Source organism: Urocampus carinirostris, chromosome 17, assembly GCF_059441175.1.
Source record: "Urocampus carinirostris isolate Australia breed hairy pipefish chromosome 17, RoL_Ucar_1.0, whole genome shotgun sequence".
Taxonomy (NCBI): domain Eukaryota; kingdom Metazoa; phylum Chordata; class Actinopteri; order Syngnathiformes; family Syngnathidae; genus Urocampus; species Urocampus carinirostris.
The window spans coordinates 11264617-11283188 of NC_142365.1; the positions used below are offsets into that span (position 1 = coordinate 11264617).

General features: G+C 43.1%; 1 protein-coding gene across 5 annotated transcripts in view; it reads right to left on the minus strand.

Annotated features, from left to right (window-relative positions):
- The window catches only part of cadm1a (cell adhesion molecule 1a), a 424802-nt gene that overhangs the window by 48477 nt on the left and 357753 nt on the right, over positions 1-18572 (minus strand). For 3 of the 5 annotated variants that reach the window (XM_088320578.1, XM_088320577.1, XM_088320582.1), the window contains exons 8-9: positions 14663-14835; positions 6811-6906 (exon numbers count right to left, since the gene is read on the minus strand). In XM_088320578.1, the coding sequence (XP_088176704.1) occupies positions 6811-6906; positions 14663-14835 (269 nt within the window). The remainder of the gene's footprint in view (positions 1-6810; positions 6907-14662; positions 14836-18572) is intronic. The other 2 variants (XM_088320581.1, XM_088320580.1) reach the window with 1 other exon arrangement.

Sequence of the window (18572 nt, forward strand, 5' to 3'; positions counted from 1 at the left end):
TCTGAGACAAATCTCTCCCCAATAAGACCCCTTTTCAACTGATGTAATCCCCAGATTACCTCAGGATGCGTGCACATTGTTGACCTAAAAGGGTGGAAGTAGGAGTACGAGTTTGAATAGAGCCAGGGAAGATTTGTATGGGGAGTTGCATTTTAAGAGGGGCGATTTACAAAAACGGCATGCCCAGCTGTTGTGTGGACAGAGGCACAAATCACAGTTTCAAGGAACATCAATTTGTTTTGCATTTCCAAGAGAAAACTGTCAGGACCAGAGCGGAAACAGGACCCACTTGCGTGACGTTTACCACAAGTTTTATTGAAAGGGAGTGGAAGGGCTGCGCCCACGATCCAGTGTTTGCTGGGCACGGTAATCAAATCCCTCTCGTACTCGGATTGTGATCTGAACATGGAAGTGGATCTTCCGTAGCAAGCGATGGTGGTGTCAGGGGAGGAAAACTGGACGGTAGCCGGGACTGGGAGAGCAGACGTGGTCGGGATCAAAACAGGTCGTAGCCGGAGATGAACGGGAATAAAAACGGGACAGGCGGGAGTCAGGGTCGAAAAAGGCTTGCCTTGTATAAACAGAGGTTTGCAGACGGACTGACAACAGGGGATTGACAGGACCCGGTTCAAATACTGACAGGGAGCCAATCATTACCCGCAGCAGTTGGCGCCAAATGAGCGGTAATCGTGACAAAAACAGGCTTTTATAAAAACAATATCTTCTTGGACCAAGGACACTATCGGGGATGTCCGTGGTTGCGAAGCCCATTTCATATCTGGGAAGTTATTGTGGCAATGCCACTGTCCACAACAAATTTGGAAATAATGAACCATACGGAACCTGAATAATTAGGAGTTTAATTCCGATAATTCAGGGTGAATATGTTTTCATTTGTAAAATAATAAGAATAGATTTACTTGAAGGCTGAATGCCAAAAAATGCAGAAAAATACAATGGCAAATTGAACAATGTTGGTGTCATTTTTAAGCAGACTTGTTTTATTCTTTGTGATTTTTCATGTAGTCTATCAAGTCAGACTGCACTGAAAAATGGCAACAAATTCAAGCATTTACAAACAATATACCGTATTTTCCGCACTATAGGGCGCACCGGGTTATAGGGCGCACCCCCCAAAAATAGTTTTTGGTCCTATATCTTCCATAGATAAGGCGCACCGGATTATAAGGCGCTACAATGGGAACGTCGACAAAACAGTCAGATAGTTCAGTCATTACGTATTACCCCCTCATCATTCCCAAAGCTTGCAAAGAAGCAAATACGTGTCGTAGACACGTGCGGATGCGGTGTCCGTACGATGTCACTCAAATGCATCATTTCAAATATCATTCGGAAGATTGAAGTCTTGGGATTCAAGAAATGGCAACCATTCCTTAGTTTCTATTTTCTTTTTCGCTGGCAACTTTACTGTGCATATGACAAGAAACACTTGGAATTGAGTTGAATTCACTCAACTCATCACAGCAACATCAAGATCGTTCTAAAACAAGATGCCGGGAAAATATAAAGCCGCATAGCTCACCTAAATTCTCACGTTCAATAATGATACGCAATCATGGTCTTCTTACAATCGTGAGTGAAGTAGATCCAGGAGAGTAAATTATTTGCAAATACAGACTAATAAAACATGTTTCTTTATGGCGGACTTTAGCAAGCTTGCTACGCCATTGCTAAACTCGGCCGATTGCAGGGTTTGTTTTGGCCATCTAGCCAATCCGAGGCTCCGAATAACTTCAGCCAATAGCGATCGATTTAACGGATGATTGACACATCTTTTTCGGCCAATTGCAGGGTTTAGTTTGGCGCTCTAGCCAATCCAAGGCTCCGAATAACTTCAGCCAATAGTGATCGATTTAACGGATGATTGACACATCTTTTTCGGCCAATTGGAGGGTTTGTTTTGGCCCTCTAGCCAATCCGAGGCTCCGAATAACTTCAGCCAATAGCGATCGATTTAACGGATGATTGACACATCTTTTTCGGCCAATTGCAGGGTTTAGTTTGGCGCTCTAGCCAATCCAAGGCTCCGAATAACTTCAGCCAATAGTGATCGATTTAACGGATGATTGACACATCTTTTTCGGCCAATTGCAGGGTTTGTTTTGGCCCTCTAGCCAATCTGAGGCTCCGAATAACTTCAGCCAATAGCGATCGATTCAAATAATGATTGACACATTGGTTAGCCAATGAAACGCCAGTATAAAAAATCCCAGCATACACCGCGGACTACTCCACGTTCGGGGGAAAATCGAGTCGGCGGCTGTTGTGTAACTTGCGAGACCTTGCAAATTTAATATTGATCCATAAATAAGGCGCACTGTATTATAAGGCGCATGGTCAGCTTTTGAAAAAAATTAAGACTTTTAGGTGCGCCTTATAGTGCGGAAAATACGGTACCCCAAATTCAAGCACTTTTCAACCCTTCTAAAAACAACATAAAAGTCAAGCATTTCCAAGGATTTCAAGCATTCGTTTGAACCCTAAATTTAACACTAAATTCCAGTAATCAGATTCTGGGTGTCATATTCCCTACCCACCTCCTTTCCCAAATATATATATTTTCAAATGACGTCAAGTCCAGTGTGGTGTAGAAACGGCACCCCCCCCGTCAAAACCTTTTTGGAGTACGGCTGTCAAAGACGCACCCAAATAATAATTTTGACATTTTCCCGCGTTTCATTCTTTTCTCCCCCGTGCCACTCAGAGACGCACTTACGTGCCAAGTGTTGGGGTTGTATAGATTTTTAAAGTGCTCCATTTTGTTGGTCTAATGGGAAAGCGATGGTGGTGGGTAGGGCGGAGGAGAAAAAACCCTGGATAGCACTCTGATACATTCATTTGGGGGATTGGGGGGTGGGGGGCTGTGATCTGTGAAGTCTCGCTGTGGGTAAATGAAATCAACTGGCCGAGTGTATTACGCTGCCTTCGATCCGTGCATGTAGATGGAGGAGGGCTCGGGGATAATGGTTTTGTGTGTTGGCCTTAAAACACATATGTCAAAGTCAAGGCCCGGGAAGGTTTTCTATGGCTCCTGAGATGATTTTGAAACATTATTGTATTAGACGCCGAAAATCATGTTTTTTTTTTTCACCGTCCTTGAAGAAAGTGTTGCTTTTGGTTGATACATTTTTGCACTAAGTCAAGTATGTATCCATACATACAGTACGTCACTAAAGTGAGTACACCCCTCACATTTCTGCAGATATTTCATCATCATGTTTAATTGAACAACACTGAAGAAAAATCACTTTGACACGAAAAGGTAGTCTGTGTAAAGTTTATATAACAGTGTAAATGTGTTTCCCCCCTCAACAAACTCAAAATATAGCCATTAGTAGCTAAACCCCTGGTAACAAAAGTGAGTGCACCCTTAAGTGGAAGTTCCTGGAGTTCAATATTTTGTATGGACACCATGGTTTTGTGGGCAGCACGGCGGCGCAGTGGTTAGCGCTTGTGCGGCACAGTTCATGTCATGGGAACCTGTTGTGGGTTCAAATCCAGCTCCAGACTTCCTGTGCGGAGTTTGTATGTTCTCCCCGTGCTTGCGTGGGTTTCCTCCGGGCACTCCGGTTTCCTCCCACGTTCCAAAAACATGCATTTCAGGTGAATTGGCCGGTCCAAATTGTCCCTAGGTGTGAATGAGCGAATGAGTTGTCTGTCCCTGTGTCCCCTGCAATTGGCTGGCAACCAGTTCAGGGTGTCCCCTGCCCACTGCCCGGAGATGGCTGGGATGGGCTCCAGCCCCCCCCGCGACCCTGATGAGGATAAGCGGTACGGCTGATGAGATGAGATGAGACCATGGTTTTGCAAAACTACTTTAATCTTCCTGGCCATGGTTTTCACCAAAGCCTCAGAAATTGTTCTGGAATGCTCTTCCACTCCACCGTAACCACATAACAGAGCTGGGGGATATTCAAGATCTTTCCGATTGAGCATGCCGCGAAGATGTTCTATTGACTTTAGATCTGGAGACATGCTTGGCCAGTCGACCCCCTTTACCCCTAGCCCCTTTAGAAAAACCATGGATATCTTAGAAGTGTATTCGGGGTTATTTTGAGGCTGGAACATTTCCCTGCAACCCAGTTTCTGGAGGGGATCATTATCATTATCATTATCTCTTTGTTTCCTTATCCTCACTGTAAAATGTGGAACTGGAGTCGTCCAATTTCGTTGTCACAATATACCCCATGTTGTAACAATGACAATAAAGGCATATTCTATTCTATTATCTGTGAGTTTGTGTTTCCCTTAATGAAATACAACTTCCCAATTCCAGTTGCACTCATGCAGCCCCAAACCATGACATTCCCAACACCATGCTTGACACTAGGCACAACACAAACAGGTTTGAACTCCTCACTTGATTGCCTCGACACACATGCTTCACACCATCTGAGCCGAATATCTTTTATCTTCGTGTCATCAGACCAGAGGATATCTTTACAGTAAGTTGTTGTTGACATACTTCCTTTTCATTGTGTCAAAGTGATGTTTCTTCAGTGATATTCTACGAAACATCTCTGCAGAAATGTGAGCGGTGTACTTACTTTTGTAACATACTGTACAGATATGAAAATCTCTATGAAATCTCTATAATTGCACATTGCGATGTAATTCCGGGGGGACTCATTAGACACCCGAGCACAATGATTGGCAGAGCTGGTCGGCCCAATCAATGCACTGCAGAAGTGAATTGCAGACGAGAAATTTCCTTTGAAGGGAATAGAACGGCATCATCAAGCACAATGGCAGTGATTGGCTGCGGCCATTTGTTGCCGTCCAGCCGGGATTCGGATTTTGCGCTCTCAGTGTGGGATGCTTAAGATAGAGGTTTTCATTATTTTCTCATTATTTCATTTTATTATTTATTTTCTGTTTGTTTGTGAACTTTTATTATTTTCATTCAATATAGTCATTTATTAATTTTTCTTAATAAAATGTGTTGTTATTTATTTGTGATTTTTAAAGTTTAAATAAAATTAAATACATTTATTAACATTATTTATTATAGATCATTATTTTTATTTTGGATTTACAGTTTTATTTTATGTATTTATTATTTATTGTATTACATTATTTTTATTGTTTTAACTGTCTTTGGTTATTTTTTTAGTGATTAATTGGTTTGTGATTTTTATTGTATTCATGATTTATTATATTTTATCATTTTAATTTAATTTTGTTTTGGGGATTTTTCTAAATTTTATTGCATTGCATTATGTGGTTATATTTATTGGATTTTTTTTTCTATATTTGTGACATTAATCTATATTTTATATTTTTACGCCATAAATATACACACACAGACTATGGTTCATTTATATTATTTAAACTACCTTAAGTTACGTTTGAGGTGTCCTTTAAAAGTTAAATAATTTCTCTATTTACCATGTGTGAACAATGCCCAACTCAGTTCAATGAGCCTTTACATTTTTTTTGCCACTGCGCCCATATGCTTCTATCTCACTTTAAGCAAAGCTGTTCGGGCGAAACACATAGGTTAGAGCAGGGGTCGGGAACCTTTTTGACTCAAAGAGCCATAAAAGCAAAAAATATTAATTTTATTTTGGGAAAGAGCCACACCATATATTATGAGACAAATTTACAAAATTGCTAAACCCGCACCCCAGACAAAAGCTTAGTCTTCAGCACATTTATTTTTGATGATTTGATAAAAATTATGAAAAGAGAATAATGCCAGAGCCCCTGTCCCAAATTCAACAAACAGACCACTTTAAAATTGTCTCTTTCTTGCAATTACTCAAGATCGGTTAAACTCCTTTTGACCCTTTTTTTCATACATATTGGTTTCAAAACCAGATGCAAGTTGTTATTGTGTAAAAACGTCACAACATTCTGCAAATAGGGAGCCTGATGAGTTCACTTTTGGCGCAGATGGCGTAGGGCGAGAGATGGGAGGGAGTGCTTGCGCTTTTTGCATGGCTCCACCCATCCCTCCCACTCACCCAATCAAAAAACTAAGTTATCTTCCGGTGTTTTGGTGTATTTACAGTGTGTTCTGTGGATTCATCATAAGGTATCTGAACACTGAACACAGATTATATAGTGAACTTTTATATAAAGGATTCTTTAGCGTTGTACAGCCAAAACGAGTTTTTTCCCCCCCTTTTTTGTGTGACACCTTGACTGTAAATTGTAGTGAAAAACGTGCCCTATATATACTGCGAAGTAACGCCGTAAGACTTAGCTCTGGATTGGCTTTGCGTGTACCTGAATAGGACGAACAACTCAAGTTTCGAATAGGATGGAGAAATTTTGCATGCAATCAAATTTGTCTCTGAGCCATAGATATTCATAGAAAGAGCCATATATGGCTCGCGAGCCATAGGTTCCCGACCCCTGGGTTAGAGGAATAGGGGCTGGGGGCAGTGTTGGAGAGTGATGTCATGCGCTTCCCCACATTTTTCTTTCTTCCTATTTGTTAGTGCAGTATGAAAATGGTGAAAGTTAGAAAATGCCTGTTTCATATAGAGTCCAGACAATATTGTATATATATATATATATATATATATATATATATATGAATAGATAAATATATTGTAATTATATTTCGATTGTTTTTATTTGGCGGGCCAGATGAAAAAGCCTAACGTGCTGCATGTGGCCGGTGGGCCGTAGTTTGCCCACCCCTGACTCAACTCGTATAATTTTGCCGTCTTGTACTGCTGACCGTTATTCCAACCCCAAACTGCTCAGGTGTGCTCTTGCAATAAATAAATAAATAAAAACGTCTCGCGCTAAGCTAGCTACGTTAGCGCAATAGCGTACCTTGATTGGCTTGAAGGTGGAGGGAGGAGGAGGAGGAGGTGGTGATGAAGGTGGTGGTGGCGGGAGTGGGGGTGGAGGTGGTGGTGGTGAGGGCATCTGAATGAGGAGACAAACACAAGACAAACTCACAGGGGGGCGCAGACAAATGAGCTCCGGAAAACAGCCCCAAAAACATATGTGGTGATGTTCGCCACTCTCGTCAGCAGCTATTAAATGCTTCCGTTGGCCGACACGGCGCCTCGTCAACGGCGGGAGAAGAAGAACAAGAAGGGAAGTTGGGGGACCACGAGGACAAGAGGAGGGAATATCTGGGGTAACGTCAAGGACAAGCAAAACACCTCAAACGAACCTTTGGTTATAAAACAGTGACTAAGTACATATCTAGGGACCCAAACAAAACGTAGACGCAGGACTGCGTTTAGGAACCTTCTTTGAGGACTTTGAAGACTCCGGGAAACCGGATCGGTCTTTCTGTTAATCAGGGGTCACTATACTTTTTGAAGCTTAGAGCTATTTCTTACTAATTAGCGCAAAGAGCTAATGGTGTGTCATGGGCAAGTATAGCCTGGTGGCGCTTTTCCCTTGCCAGTATGTTTTCATCCGGTCTCGAACTGGGGACTTTTCGCATGTTGGGCACTACTACACTAGTGAGACAGTTGTGAAAAACTTTATTACCATGTTATTACAAAGTTATTAAGACCTGCATTGTATAAGGGCACCGAGTCATTTACATATATTGAAGATAGGCAAAATAATTGTGGAAGAATTGATTATTTATTCAAAGACACTGATTTTTAATGGAAGTAAGAAATCCAATTCCCTCGAAAATCACAATGACCAATCACTAGCGAGGTATTTTCAGGAAAGGTCTATCGGATATTCAGGTGTTCTCACCTGGTACGCCCTTTTCTGTAAACCCTAAAAAGAAAAGTAAACATCTATATTTACAGTAATTTTTGATTGGTCCGTTGGTTAACTTGGCCGTAGTTTGCACACCCCTGGTCCAGGTTTCCGGGATCTGCCTTTCCAGTCTCATCGGAACCGATCCATTTCCCGGTAAGTGACAAAATCCTGGCAACAAATCCCCCCTTTATTGCCCCTCAGCAATCCTCCCGGGTTATTTTGAGGCAAATTGAATATAATGATGTCCCGAAGTTGCACGACGGAGCTAATAAAGTTAATAAAGGTTATAGCGCCGTGAGTAAATGTCTCCGCCATGGATTTTATCTGCTAGTGGCTCGTACGCCTTGAGGAGGAAATGTTGCTGAACCGAGCAAATACAATATATATTATCCTCAGTAGGGTTGCGGGAGTGCTGGAGCCCATCCCAGCTATCTTTGGGCAGTGGGCAGGGGACACCCTGAACTGGTTGCCAGCCAGTCGCAGGGCACAAATATCTCATCTCATTAGCTGCACCGCTTATCCTCAGTAGGGTTGCGGGGGTGCTGGAGCCCATCCCAGCAATCATCGGGCAGTGGGCAGGGGACAGCCTGAACTGGTTGCCAGCCAATCGCAGGGCACACAGGGACAGACAACTCACTCGCACATTCACACCTAGGGACAATTTGGACCGGCCAATCCACCTGAAATGCATGTCTTTGGAATGTGGGAGGAAACCAGAGTGACCGGAGGAAACCCACGCAAGCATGGGGAGGACATACAAACTCCGCACAGGAAGTCCGGTAGCTGCATTTGAACCCACAGAGGAGGTTCCCAAGACCTTAGAACGGTGCCGCACACGCGCTAACCACTGCGCCGCCGTGCTGCCCGCGAACAGGACCCACTAGAGTGATGAAGTTTTATTAAAAGAGAGAGAAAGGGCTGCGCCCACGATCGAGTGTTCGTTGGGCGCGGGAAGAAAATCGCTCTCGTACTTGGATTGTGATCCAAACACGGAAGTGGATCTCCCGTAGCAAGCGATGGCGGTGTCAGGGGCGGAAAACTGGTCTATAGCCGGGACTGGGAAAGCAAGACGTGGTCAGGCTCGGAAACGAGTCATAAGCTAGAACAGGAGAGTAAACGTAGTCGGGAACAAAAAGAGGTCGTAAGCCGGGACAGGAGAGCAGACGTGATTGTGATCAAACCGGGTTGTAGCCGGACACAAACGGGAGCAAAAACGGGACAGGCAGGGGTCAGGGTCAAAAAAAGGCTTGCCTTGTTTACACGGAGCTTCGCAGACGGACTGACAACAGGGGATTGACAGGACTGTGTTCAAATACTGACAGGGAGCCAATCGGAACCCGCGGCAGGTGGCGCCAAAAGAGCGGGCACATCTGAGTCACATCAGTAATCATGACACACGTTATACATACATATATACATAATTTCAAAAATCTTTAAATATCAAAAATAGTATTTCGTTTTTTTCATTTTTCTACATAATATATTAACTAAAAATATTACACAAATAGAAAGACAAACAATTGACAAAATGAAATACAATATACAGTTTTCCTTGTTTTTGTACTGAGAACTAAGTAGCGCCCAGTTCCAAATTCTTCCAGGCAGTCATAAACGAACGCATCTAACGATGATTTCTTCTGCCGGTTTCTTCTGCGAGACACTTAAGAGGCGGCGGGAGGAATCCCGAGTGCTTTTAAACGCAGCATATATGTAAAGCAGTCCAATAAGTATGGCTCCACAGAGGCACACTGTCGGTAAACAAGAAGAGAACCTTCCGGCTTCTTCTGGAAAGCCGAAAGCTCGTGTTTTTTCGACCCTGCAGAGTCGGGGTCATTTGGTCTTGAACCCCCCACGTACCCGCAAGACCCGATGCATTTTCTCGGGCCTGTTAACATTGTCAGCGTTAGCCGGGCTGCTTTTCGTCACGTCGGGGTCATCGTTCCTCGTGTAGGTGGAGGCGGCATATAATAATAATAATAATAATAATAATTTCCTTGTATTGTCATTCTGTGTAACAATGTACACAGAACGAAATGTCGATTGCACCTGACCCGTTGTAGCGAGCCGATGCAGCCGCAGCCAACAGAGGGCGCCGCCGACCACTTTTTAAGTCTTAGGAATGACTCGGCCGGGGCGCGAACCCGAACCTCCCAGTCTCAAAGCGGGCGCCTTACCATCTAGGCTATGTTGTAGAGCTAAGATCTTAAGCCCGAACTTTTTTAGGTGGAGCCTAAAATGTCTGCGTTCGTGTTCGGGACACGTTTCTCTCTAAATTAATTATCCACCTGTCATCGTTCTTCGTTTCTTTTTCTTTGCGAAGGATCCGCGCGTTGGATTCTGTACCCCTCTTGCGGTAACGTCCGAGCGCTCGGCACATCACTGCGCTTGGCGGCGCAAGGGGGGGAATGCAATCCATCGCGAGGATCCTCCACAAAGAAAAAGACAGAAAGAACAATGACAGGTGGATAAACAAAACGAAAAAAAAACAAAACAACAAAATAAAAAAAACAAGTGAGCAGGTAAGAAGCCCTCCTGCTCCTGAGTCTTCAAAAATATGAAATTTCGCGTTTGCCTCAAGCTTGGTTCCTCAGATAGAGTTAATTTGTCGGACTCGGGGCACGGACAAGAGTCGGGTCGGGCTGGACTTTTTAGGCTCAATCTTACTCATAATTAGTGGTGACTGATTTACTTTTTTCAACATTATCACAAATTGTTGAGGGTATATCGTGATTTTTTTCTCTCCATTTTTCACTCTCTCGTTTTTGTCTCTTTCCCCCTTTTTTGTTTCACTTTCTCTCTCTCTCTTTCTCTTCTCCCTCTATTGTTCTTTCCTTTTTATTCTCTATTTCTCTTTCTCACTCAGTCTCTCTTCTCCAATTCTTCTTTCTTTGTTTTTTTTTTGCTTTCTCTCCGTCTTTAACTTTTTTTTTTTCCCTTTCTCTTTTGGCCCACTGTTTTTATCTCCATTGGATGTCGCCAAAGCCAAGTGCTGCTCACTAAACAACTGTGCCTGTATTTCTCTCTGTCTCTCTCTCTCTTCCTCTGTTGTTTATCTTTCTCGCTCACTCTTTTTTAATTTTCTCTCTCTTTCTCCCACTACTTCTCCCTCTTTTTCTTTTTTCTTCTCTGTTTTTTTTCCCCCTCACTCTTTTGCTTTCTCTTTCAGTGGCGGCAGAAATCTCAAAGATATGTAAAGCAGTCCAATAAGTACGACTCCAGAGAGGCAAACTCGATCATCGGCCGTCCGTAAACAAGAAGAGAAGCCTTCGGCTCCCTCTGGAAAGCCAAAAGCAGAACGCTGGTGTTTTCTAACCCCTGCCGAGCCGGGGGCCATTTGGTCGTGAACCCCGTGGTACCCTCCATACCCAATACATTTTTTCTGGCCCTTTAACAATGTAAGCGTCAGTCGGGCTGCTCTCTGTCTCATCGGGGTCACCATTTCTCGTGTAAGGGGGATTGGGTGCACTTCTTGTGGCCGAGTCATCATTTTTCACCGTCACCATATCTATTGTGGCCATATATACAAGCCCCCTGCGAGACTCCCTTATGGAACACATGTTGACCAGTTGGATACAAAATCTACAGGTAGAATTTGTGTTTGGCAAAAAAAAATATAATACGGGCATGAAAATGGGTTGATGGTTGAAAATCTGAGAAGGGTATGGAGAAAATATGTTCCAGTACAGTAGTACCTCTACTTACAAATGTAATCGATCTTGGAGTCGCTTCGTAACCGAAAACACATAGAGACACATTTTGTATGTAAATGAACTAATCCGTTCCAAGCCCCGCAAAAGTACAGTATCAGAACATGAAACAATTTCATGGTAAAATTTGATTACTGCAAAATAAACATTAAACGAGAGGCAAATGATGAAAACAAAGATAAAAAAAAAATAATTCACCTTTTTGCCTCGCATTTATTGAAAAACTGATCCATTGACATCTGCTTTTGCAAGCCTTTGGCAATCCAGCAGAAATGCGCGAGGCAGGGTTTGTCATAATGAGCCCGACCTGTCAACACTTTTTCTGAGCGATTCCTTCCCACACAATCTGAATGGAATTTTGCTAAAATGTGTTTTAATTTGGGGTGGAATCCCTCCTCCTCCTTGTTTCTGAACTCTAAACTGTGATGGTGACATGCTGGGATTCCGCATGCAGACTGGGTGGCTGGGCAGGTTTGATGCTGGGAGCGGCGAATAACAGTCGTTTTAAAGCCATGTTTTTGATCTCATCTCATCTCATCTCATTAGCCGTACCGCTTCTCCTCATTAGGGTCGCGGGGGGGGGGGGGCTGGAGCCCATCCCAGCCATCTCCGGGCAGTGGGCAGGGGACACCCTGAACTGGTTGCCAGCCAGTCGCAGGGCACACAGGGACAGACAGCTCATTCGCTCATTCACACCTAGGGACAATTTGGACCGGCCAATTCACCTGAAATGCATGTTTTTGGAATGTGGGAGGAAACCGGAGTGCCCGGAGGAAACCCACGCAAGCACGGGGAGAACATACAAACTCCGCACAGGAAGTCTGGAGCTGGATTTGAACCCACGACAGGTTCCCGAGACATTAACTGTGCCGCACAAGCGCTAACCACTGCGCCGCCGTGCTGCCCATAATTTCCTTTGTATTGTCATTCTTTGTAACAATGTACACAGAACGAAATGTCGATACATCGACCCGTTGTAGCGAGCCGATGCAGCCGCAGCCAACAGAGGGCGCCGCCATTTTACCAATGTTATAAGTCTTAGGTATGACTCGGCCGAGGCGCGAACCAGCGACCTCCCAGTCTCAAAGCGGGCGCCCTACCATCTAGGCTACTGAGCTGGTATGTTTTTGATCGTTATGCTCAATAAGAATACTTGTCAAATAGCAATCTGAGGTTTGATTATTTTGTCTATTATAGCTGTTTTTAATATTCTGAAACATATATAATCACCATTTCAAAACTGCATTATGTATTTCCTTGGGTTGTCTTTATGTGATATTAAAATTGGTTTGAGAACATGAAACTTTTGTGAGTGAAAAATATTTAAAAATCACAGAAATCAGAAAGGGGGTAAATACTTTGTCATGGCACTGTATATATATATATATATATATATATATATATATATATATATATATATATATATATATATATATATATATTTATATATATATATATATATATATATATTTAGAGATATTCACTCTCCTGCCACTTTATTGGCTACACCTGTCCAACTATTCGGTAACACTCAATTCAGGGGTGTCAAACTCATTTTAACTCGGGGCTACACAAAAGGACATTATCTCGGGGGCTGGACTAGCAGATTAGAGAGAAAGAAAAAAAGAGAGAAAGAACTAAGAGAAAGAAAGGGAGAGAAAAGTAGAGAGGGTGGGACAAAGAACAGGAGAGAGAGGGAGAGAGCGTGAGAAACAAAAGAGATAAAAAGATGGGGAAAGTGTCATGTCGGTTGTCATGGCGCCCAGCTGGCCCTGCCCCTTGACACCGGCTGAGACGCATTGGACTGAATGCTTTTGGAGTACTTAAACGCTCCTTTTGGGACTGCCCGTTGCCAGACCATTGCTTAACCTCGTTGAAACCCTGTTCATGCCCGTTTGATCTGAGTAATGCCTAGTTTGTAATTTTGATTGCCTTTGAACCTGTTTTGTTTTTGGTCCGTTTGTGTGTTGGACAACTTTTCTTTCCTAATTAAAGTGAAAGAAGGTCTACGCATATGAGTTCCGACTTCCTGCTTCCCGGTCCGTTTCGTGACAGAAAGAAAGAGAGAGAAAGAACAAAATTTAAAGAGAAATAGAAAGAGAAGGATAGAAAAGAGAAGGGAAAGCAAGAGAAAAGTAAAAAAGACAGAAAGAGAGAGAGAAAGAGAGAGAGAGAGAGAGAGGTAAGCCACGGTGGCTCGCTTTAGCAACCTAAACCCCGCCAAAAAAGCACTCTTCCGACCCCTGTTCTCAACAATAGTCAACGGGGGATAATAGTTTTCAGCCACAATCGTGCACTTTTTGCTGGCAAAATGTGGCTTCTACTTTCTAACTGAGATAACGAAACCCAGTGCCACGGGTGTTTTGGATTTTAGGCAGAAAAAAAAAACTGAAAAAAAGAGCCGACAAGCATTACGCATATTTGCTTTGTTGGCCACTGCGCTCTGTAATAGTTGACCGGGGATAATGAGTTGTGGCCGCATAGGTGCTTTTCATTTTAGGCACGAAGAACAACAAAAAATAGCCGTTACACATGGAACACATTTTCTGTCATCGACTTCACTCTTGGGCAGCACGGCGGCGCAGTGGTTAGCGCGTGTGCGGCACAGTTCTAAGGTCTTGGGAACCTCCTGTGTGGGTTCAAATCCAGCTACCGGACTTACTGTGCGGAGTTTGTATGTGCTTTGGTGGGTTTTCCTCCGGTCACTCCGGTTTCCTCCCACATTCCAAAGACATGCATTTCAGGTGGATTGGCCGGTCCAAATTGTCCCTAGGTGTGAATGAGTAAGCGAGTTGTCTGTCCCTGTCTGCCCTGCGATTGGCTGTTCAGGGTGTCCCCTGCCCACTGCCCGATGATTGCTGGGATGGGCTCCAGCACCCCCGCGACCCTACTGAGGATAAGCGGTGCAGCTAATGAGATGAAATGAGACCTCACTCTCAGCAATAGCCGACCAGGGATAATGGATCACGAGAAAGACTGTGTATTTCGTTTAAGGACAGGGCCCTGGTAGCAACATTTTGCGACCTGGGACAATGGATCTCGACCGTTTCGTTTTCGGTGGGCAGATGGCAAAAATCTCCCAGGCAACAATGGGCTCTGCCAGCCACAATAATGGATCACGGAATATTTTTTGTTGCAGTTCTGAGGGCAAAAGGGGGTCTAACCCATTTCTAGCATGGTGTACCTAATAAAGTGTATATAAATATATACATATTTAAAAATCGTGTTTATTTGCGACATACCGTAGACGTAGAGAACGTAGTCGTCGTAAGACTCTCCCAAAGAGTTGGCCGCCATGCATCGGTAAGTCCCGTTGTACGATTTGTTGAGGCTTTCGATTAAAAGATCGGCGCCGGTGATAACGGCGTGTGACGGCACGTCGTCGTCCACTTTCACCCAATTTACCAACTGGGGCCTGAAATGAAAAGCATGGCTGTTATTATATTCCAGAGGAATATAAACACATTGTTGCAAACATATTTCATTAGAATTGTATTCCAAAATGAGCAGGAGTTTTTTGTAGCCTACCTTCAGTGAAAATGATTTTGTTTCATTAAAGCACAGGTCTCAAACTTGCCACCCTCACCAAGATAGTTTGAGGCCCCCTACTTAATATGGAAGTTAAAGGTACAGCGAGTATTATTTGACCACTAGATGTCCCTGTGTTAAATGGTAATGTTCAATGGTCTGCATTTATATAACGCTTTTCAAGTCCATGAAGACCTCCCAAAGCGCTTTACAAAGTGATTCACGCTTACCCATTCACACACACACTCACACACCAATAGCGGCTATGCAGCCATGCAAGGCGCCGACCGGCTTCTGTCCTACAACCGAAAACGAGTGCTCATAAAAAGCACAAAGAAGAATACAAACAACACGGACTGAAAGTGACCTTAAAGGAACATGTTTGTCCTCCTCTTTTGTTGCCCAGGCTTATGTGGAAGAAAAAAAAGAAAATGAGGAAGGAAAAGAGAAGTAAAAAGACAAAAAAAGAACAAAAATGAAATAAAACAAGAAGAAGCAAAAAGAAAATGAAAAAGGGACAGAAAAAAATGGGAAAGTGTCAAGACCAGAACGGATTCAGGACCCAGTTGCGTAACGTTAACCACAAGTTTTATTGATAGAAAGAGGAAGGGCAGTGCCCGCAGTCTGGTGGTCGCTGGACGCGGGAAGCAAGCCTCGCACAGAATTGGAACAAGTTCAGAACGCGGTAGTGAATCTTCAGGAGCGTGAGATCGCGGTGTCGAAGATGGGAAAAAACAGGTCGATAGCCAGGACAGGAGAGCAAAACGTGGTCGGGATCAAAAACGGGTCGTAAGCCAGAACGGGAGAGCAAAACGTGGTCGGGATAAAAAATGGTAGTAGCCGGAGACAAACGGAGAGATCAGGAACGGACAGGTGGAAAAACAGGAGGAAAAACGGGACAGGCCGGAGTCAGGGTCAAAATGCTTGCCTTGTAACAACAGAAGTTCGCTGACAGACTGACAACCGGAGAGTGACAGGACTGAGCTTAAGAAGGGCAGGGAACCAATCAGGAAGCCAAATGAGCAGGCACAGGTGGAATTAATAAGTAATCATGACAGAAACATGATAAATAGAAAAAAATTACAAAAAAAAATAATGAAGGAAGGACAGAATAAACACAATAAAAATAGAAAGGGGGAAATAAAAGAAACAAAAGAAAAATGTCAGATAAAACAAAGAAAAGTAGAAGAAAAAAAGGGAAGGTTTCTGTTTTTTGGGAGGGTACCTAGCAGCAGCAAGAGTTTGTTACTTTGTAATGAATTGAGTTATTTTTTTAGCACTCGGAGGCGCTGAATAGCACACACTGTCCATTGAAATGCAGCCCAATTTTTTACTTGATTGATTTTCATATTTAATCTTAATGATTTTTTTTCATCATTTTTCGATCTTATTTTGGGTCGGAATTTTAAAAAACAATATTTGAGTCATTTTTGGGTGGAAAACCTTAGCTCCAGTTGGCGGCCACCAATTCAATTGAGTCTGAGTCCCATGCTTTCAGGGACAATGTGTATGTTTTAGGACCTTTTAGTGGTTTAAAAAAACCTTTATTTGTTTAAAAAAACAATAATGATTCAACGTAATTTCTCTGGTCATTGTTAAAAAACAAATTGAACATTTTAGAGTAAGTGTTTTTTAAGTTATTAAATAAATTCCCCCTGAGGAAACACACCATTTTGAGTTAAACATTTGTTTTTTGCCTGAACTATACTCAAGTACAAGAGAAGCAGTGGGTGACTGTGCATTACACACATAAGCCTTCAATAATGCCCCATCTGAATCAATCAAACCCCATATAACTATTTTATGGCTTTAAACATTTATTGCAGCTATAGCTGTGACATCTATTACAAAGCATCAATAATAACCTCATAATAGTGCATTTAGGAATATCCAATAGCCATCCACCTTTCCTTCCTCGAGACGAAATCAATTACTCTGTCGTACCACTTATCCGGGCGTTACAGCTCCATCAAGGCAGTTCTTATCGCCATTAAAGCTAATGCTGAATGTTCAGCCTGTCGAGTCATATTTCAGGCATTAGTTTTAATTCGATTCAGGGCGGGAAGTGTATGTTCGACGAGACTAATTTTTTCCTCACATTTTTAATTGTGATATCTCCCTTACCCAGCTTTAGCCAATCATAGTTTGTGGCATCGCGGACGTTTCCTTGCGTCTTCTAGAAGGCCCTGCTCTGCTAATTCGATATCTGATTGGTTAAAGCAACAGCTTATATTTGATGCTACTAGACCTGCAGAACTGATTGTGAAGGCCACTAGGGAGATTTCTGATCCTGGTAACAAGTAATAGCTGAAATGTGATTGGTTAAAGGTTCAAATATGGAAGCATGTGTCAGGAAGCAGCGCGACTTGGGAGAAACAATGAAAAGAAGCTGAAAGGCCGCCGCTAAATTTGGCTTTTCACAACGCTCCGCTTGTAATACAGTGGAACCTCGGTTCTCAACCATAATCCGTTCCAGAACCCTGCTCGAAAACCGATTTGTTCGATCACGGAAATCATTTTTCCCATTAAAAAAAATGTAAATCATTTTAATCCGTTCCAACACCCTGAATGTTTACCATGAGCGTTTAACGTAAACATAAAGCTAACCCAGGCTAATCGCACGTTCGTGTTATCGTAATCTTCCGTACAAAAGATTACGCTAACATGAACGTGTAAAAATAAAGAAATCAGGTCGTTTACAAGTCATTTAGCACCCGGGTCTCCACAACAAGTGGTGAGCGGTTCATTGGAAAGGGGGCTCAGTTCCAACACCCTGAAAGTTGGGCTCCGTTACAACACCCACATAAAGCTAACCCTGGCTAATCCTACGTTCGCGTTATCGTAATCTTATGAATAGGATTTCTTACCTTTGTGGTGGTCAGCAGAAGGCGCTCGCACACCTCCTTCATATTTGGCAATTATTTCTTTCTTAAATGCAATAGTTGTACGCACTACTTTTCTTTTTTCACCTGTAGCAACTTTGCTGCTTGTACTGACTTTCTTCGGAGGCATAATTAGGGGCTAAAACACCCATACGCCGCTCAGCATCGCACCCTAGCGTACGCACTCACGCATTACCGGCGTTCGAATTTCTCGAAATTTTTGTTTGGACACCGATTTGTTCGAACTGAGAGGCGTTTAAAAACCGAGGTTCCACTGTATCCCAAATTTTCAAGACGTTTCCTCTCATTTCACAGCCACTCGAGGTTGATTGCCTGGCCAGAACTAACTATTATCCCATTTTTCAACGACATACTCCTGAACAGATTACCTGGCGAATGGCTGTAATTGAACGAGGCCGAATCTAAAGGAGACCCCGCTCACTCCTGTTAAGCTTTACGGAAAAATACAAAAGCTGTTTACGCATAAACAAGATCTATTATAATGACGTTTGTTTCTTTTGTACTCTTTTGCAAAAAAGGAAAATCCGCAGTCACGCTTTTGTGACGGCCGTCTTTTTTGTTTGCAAATTGCCGGCTCGCTACGCTGCGGATTTCCGCGTAGGCGCTTCTGTTCTCTACCTTGACTGAGGTTTATGGCGGCGTGACACATTCCATTTTTATGACAATGAGTCGCCGAGGGCGCATGGTAAAAGGAACAGGGGCGGAAATGCACATAACGTCG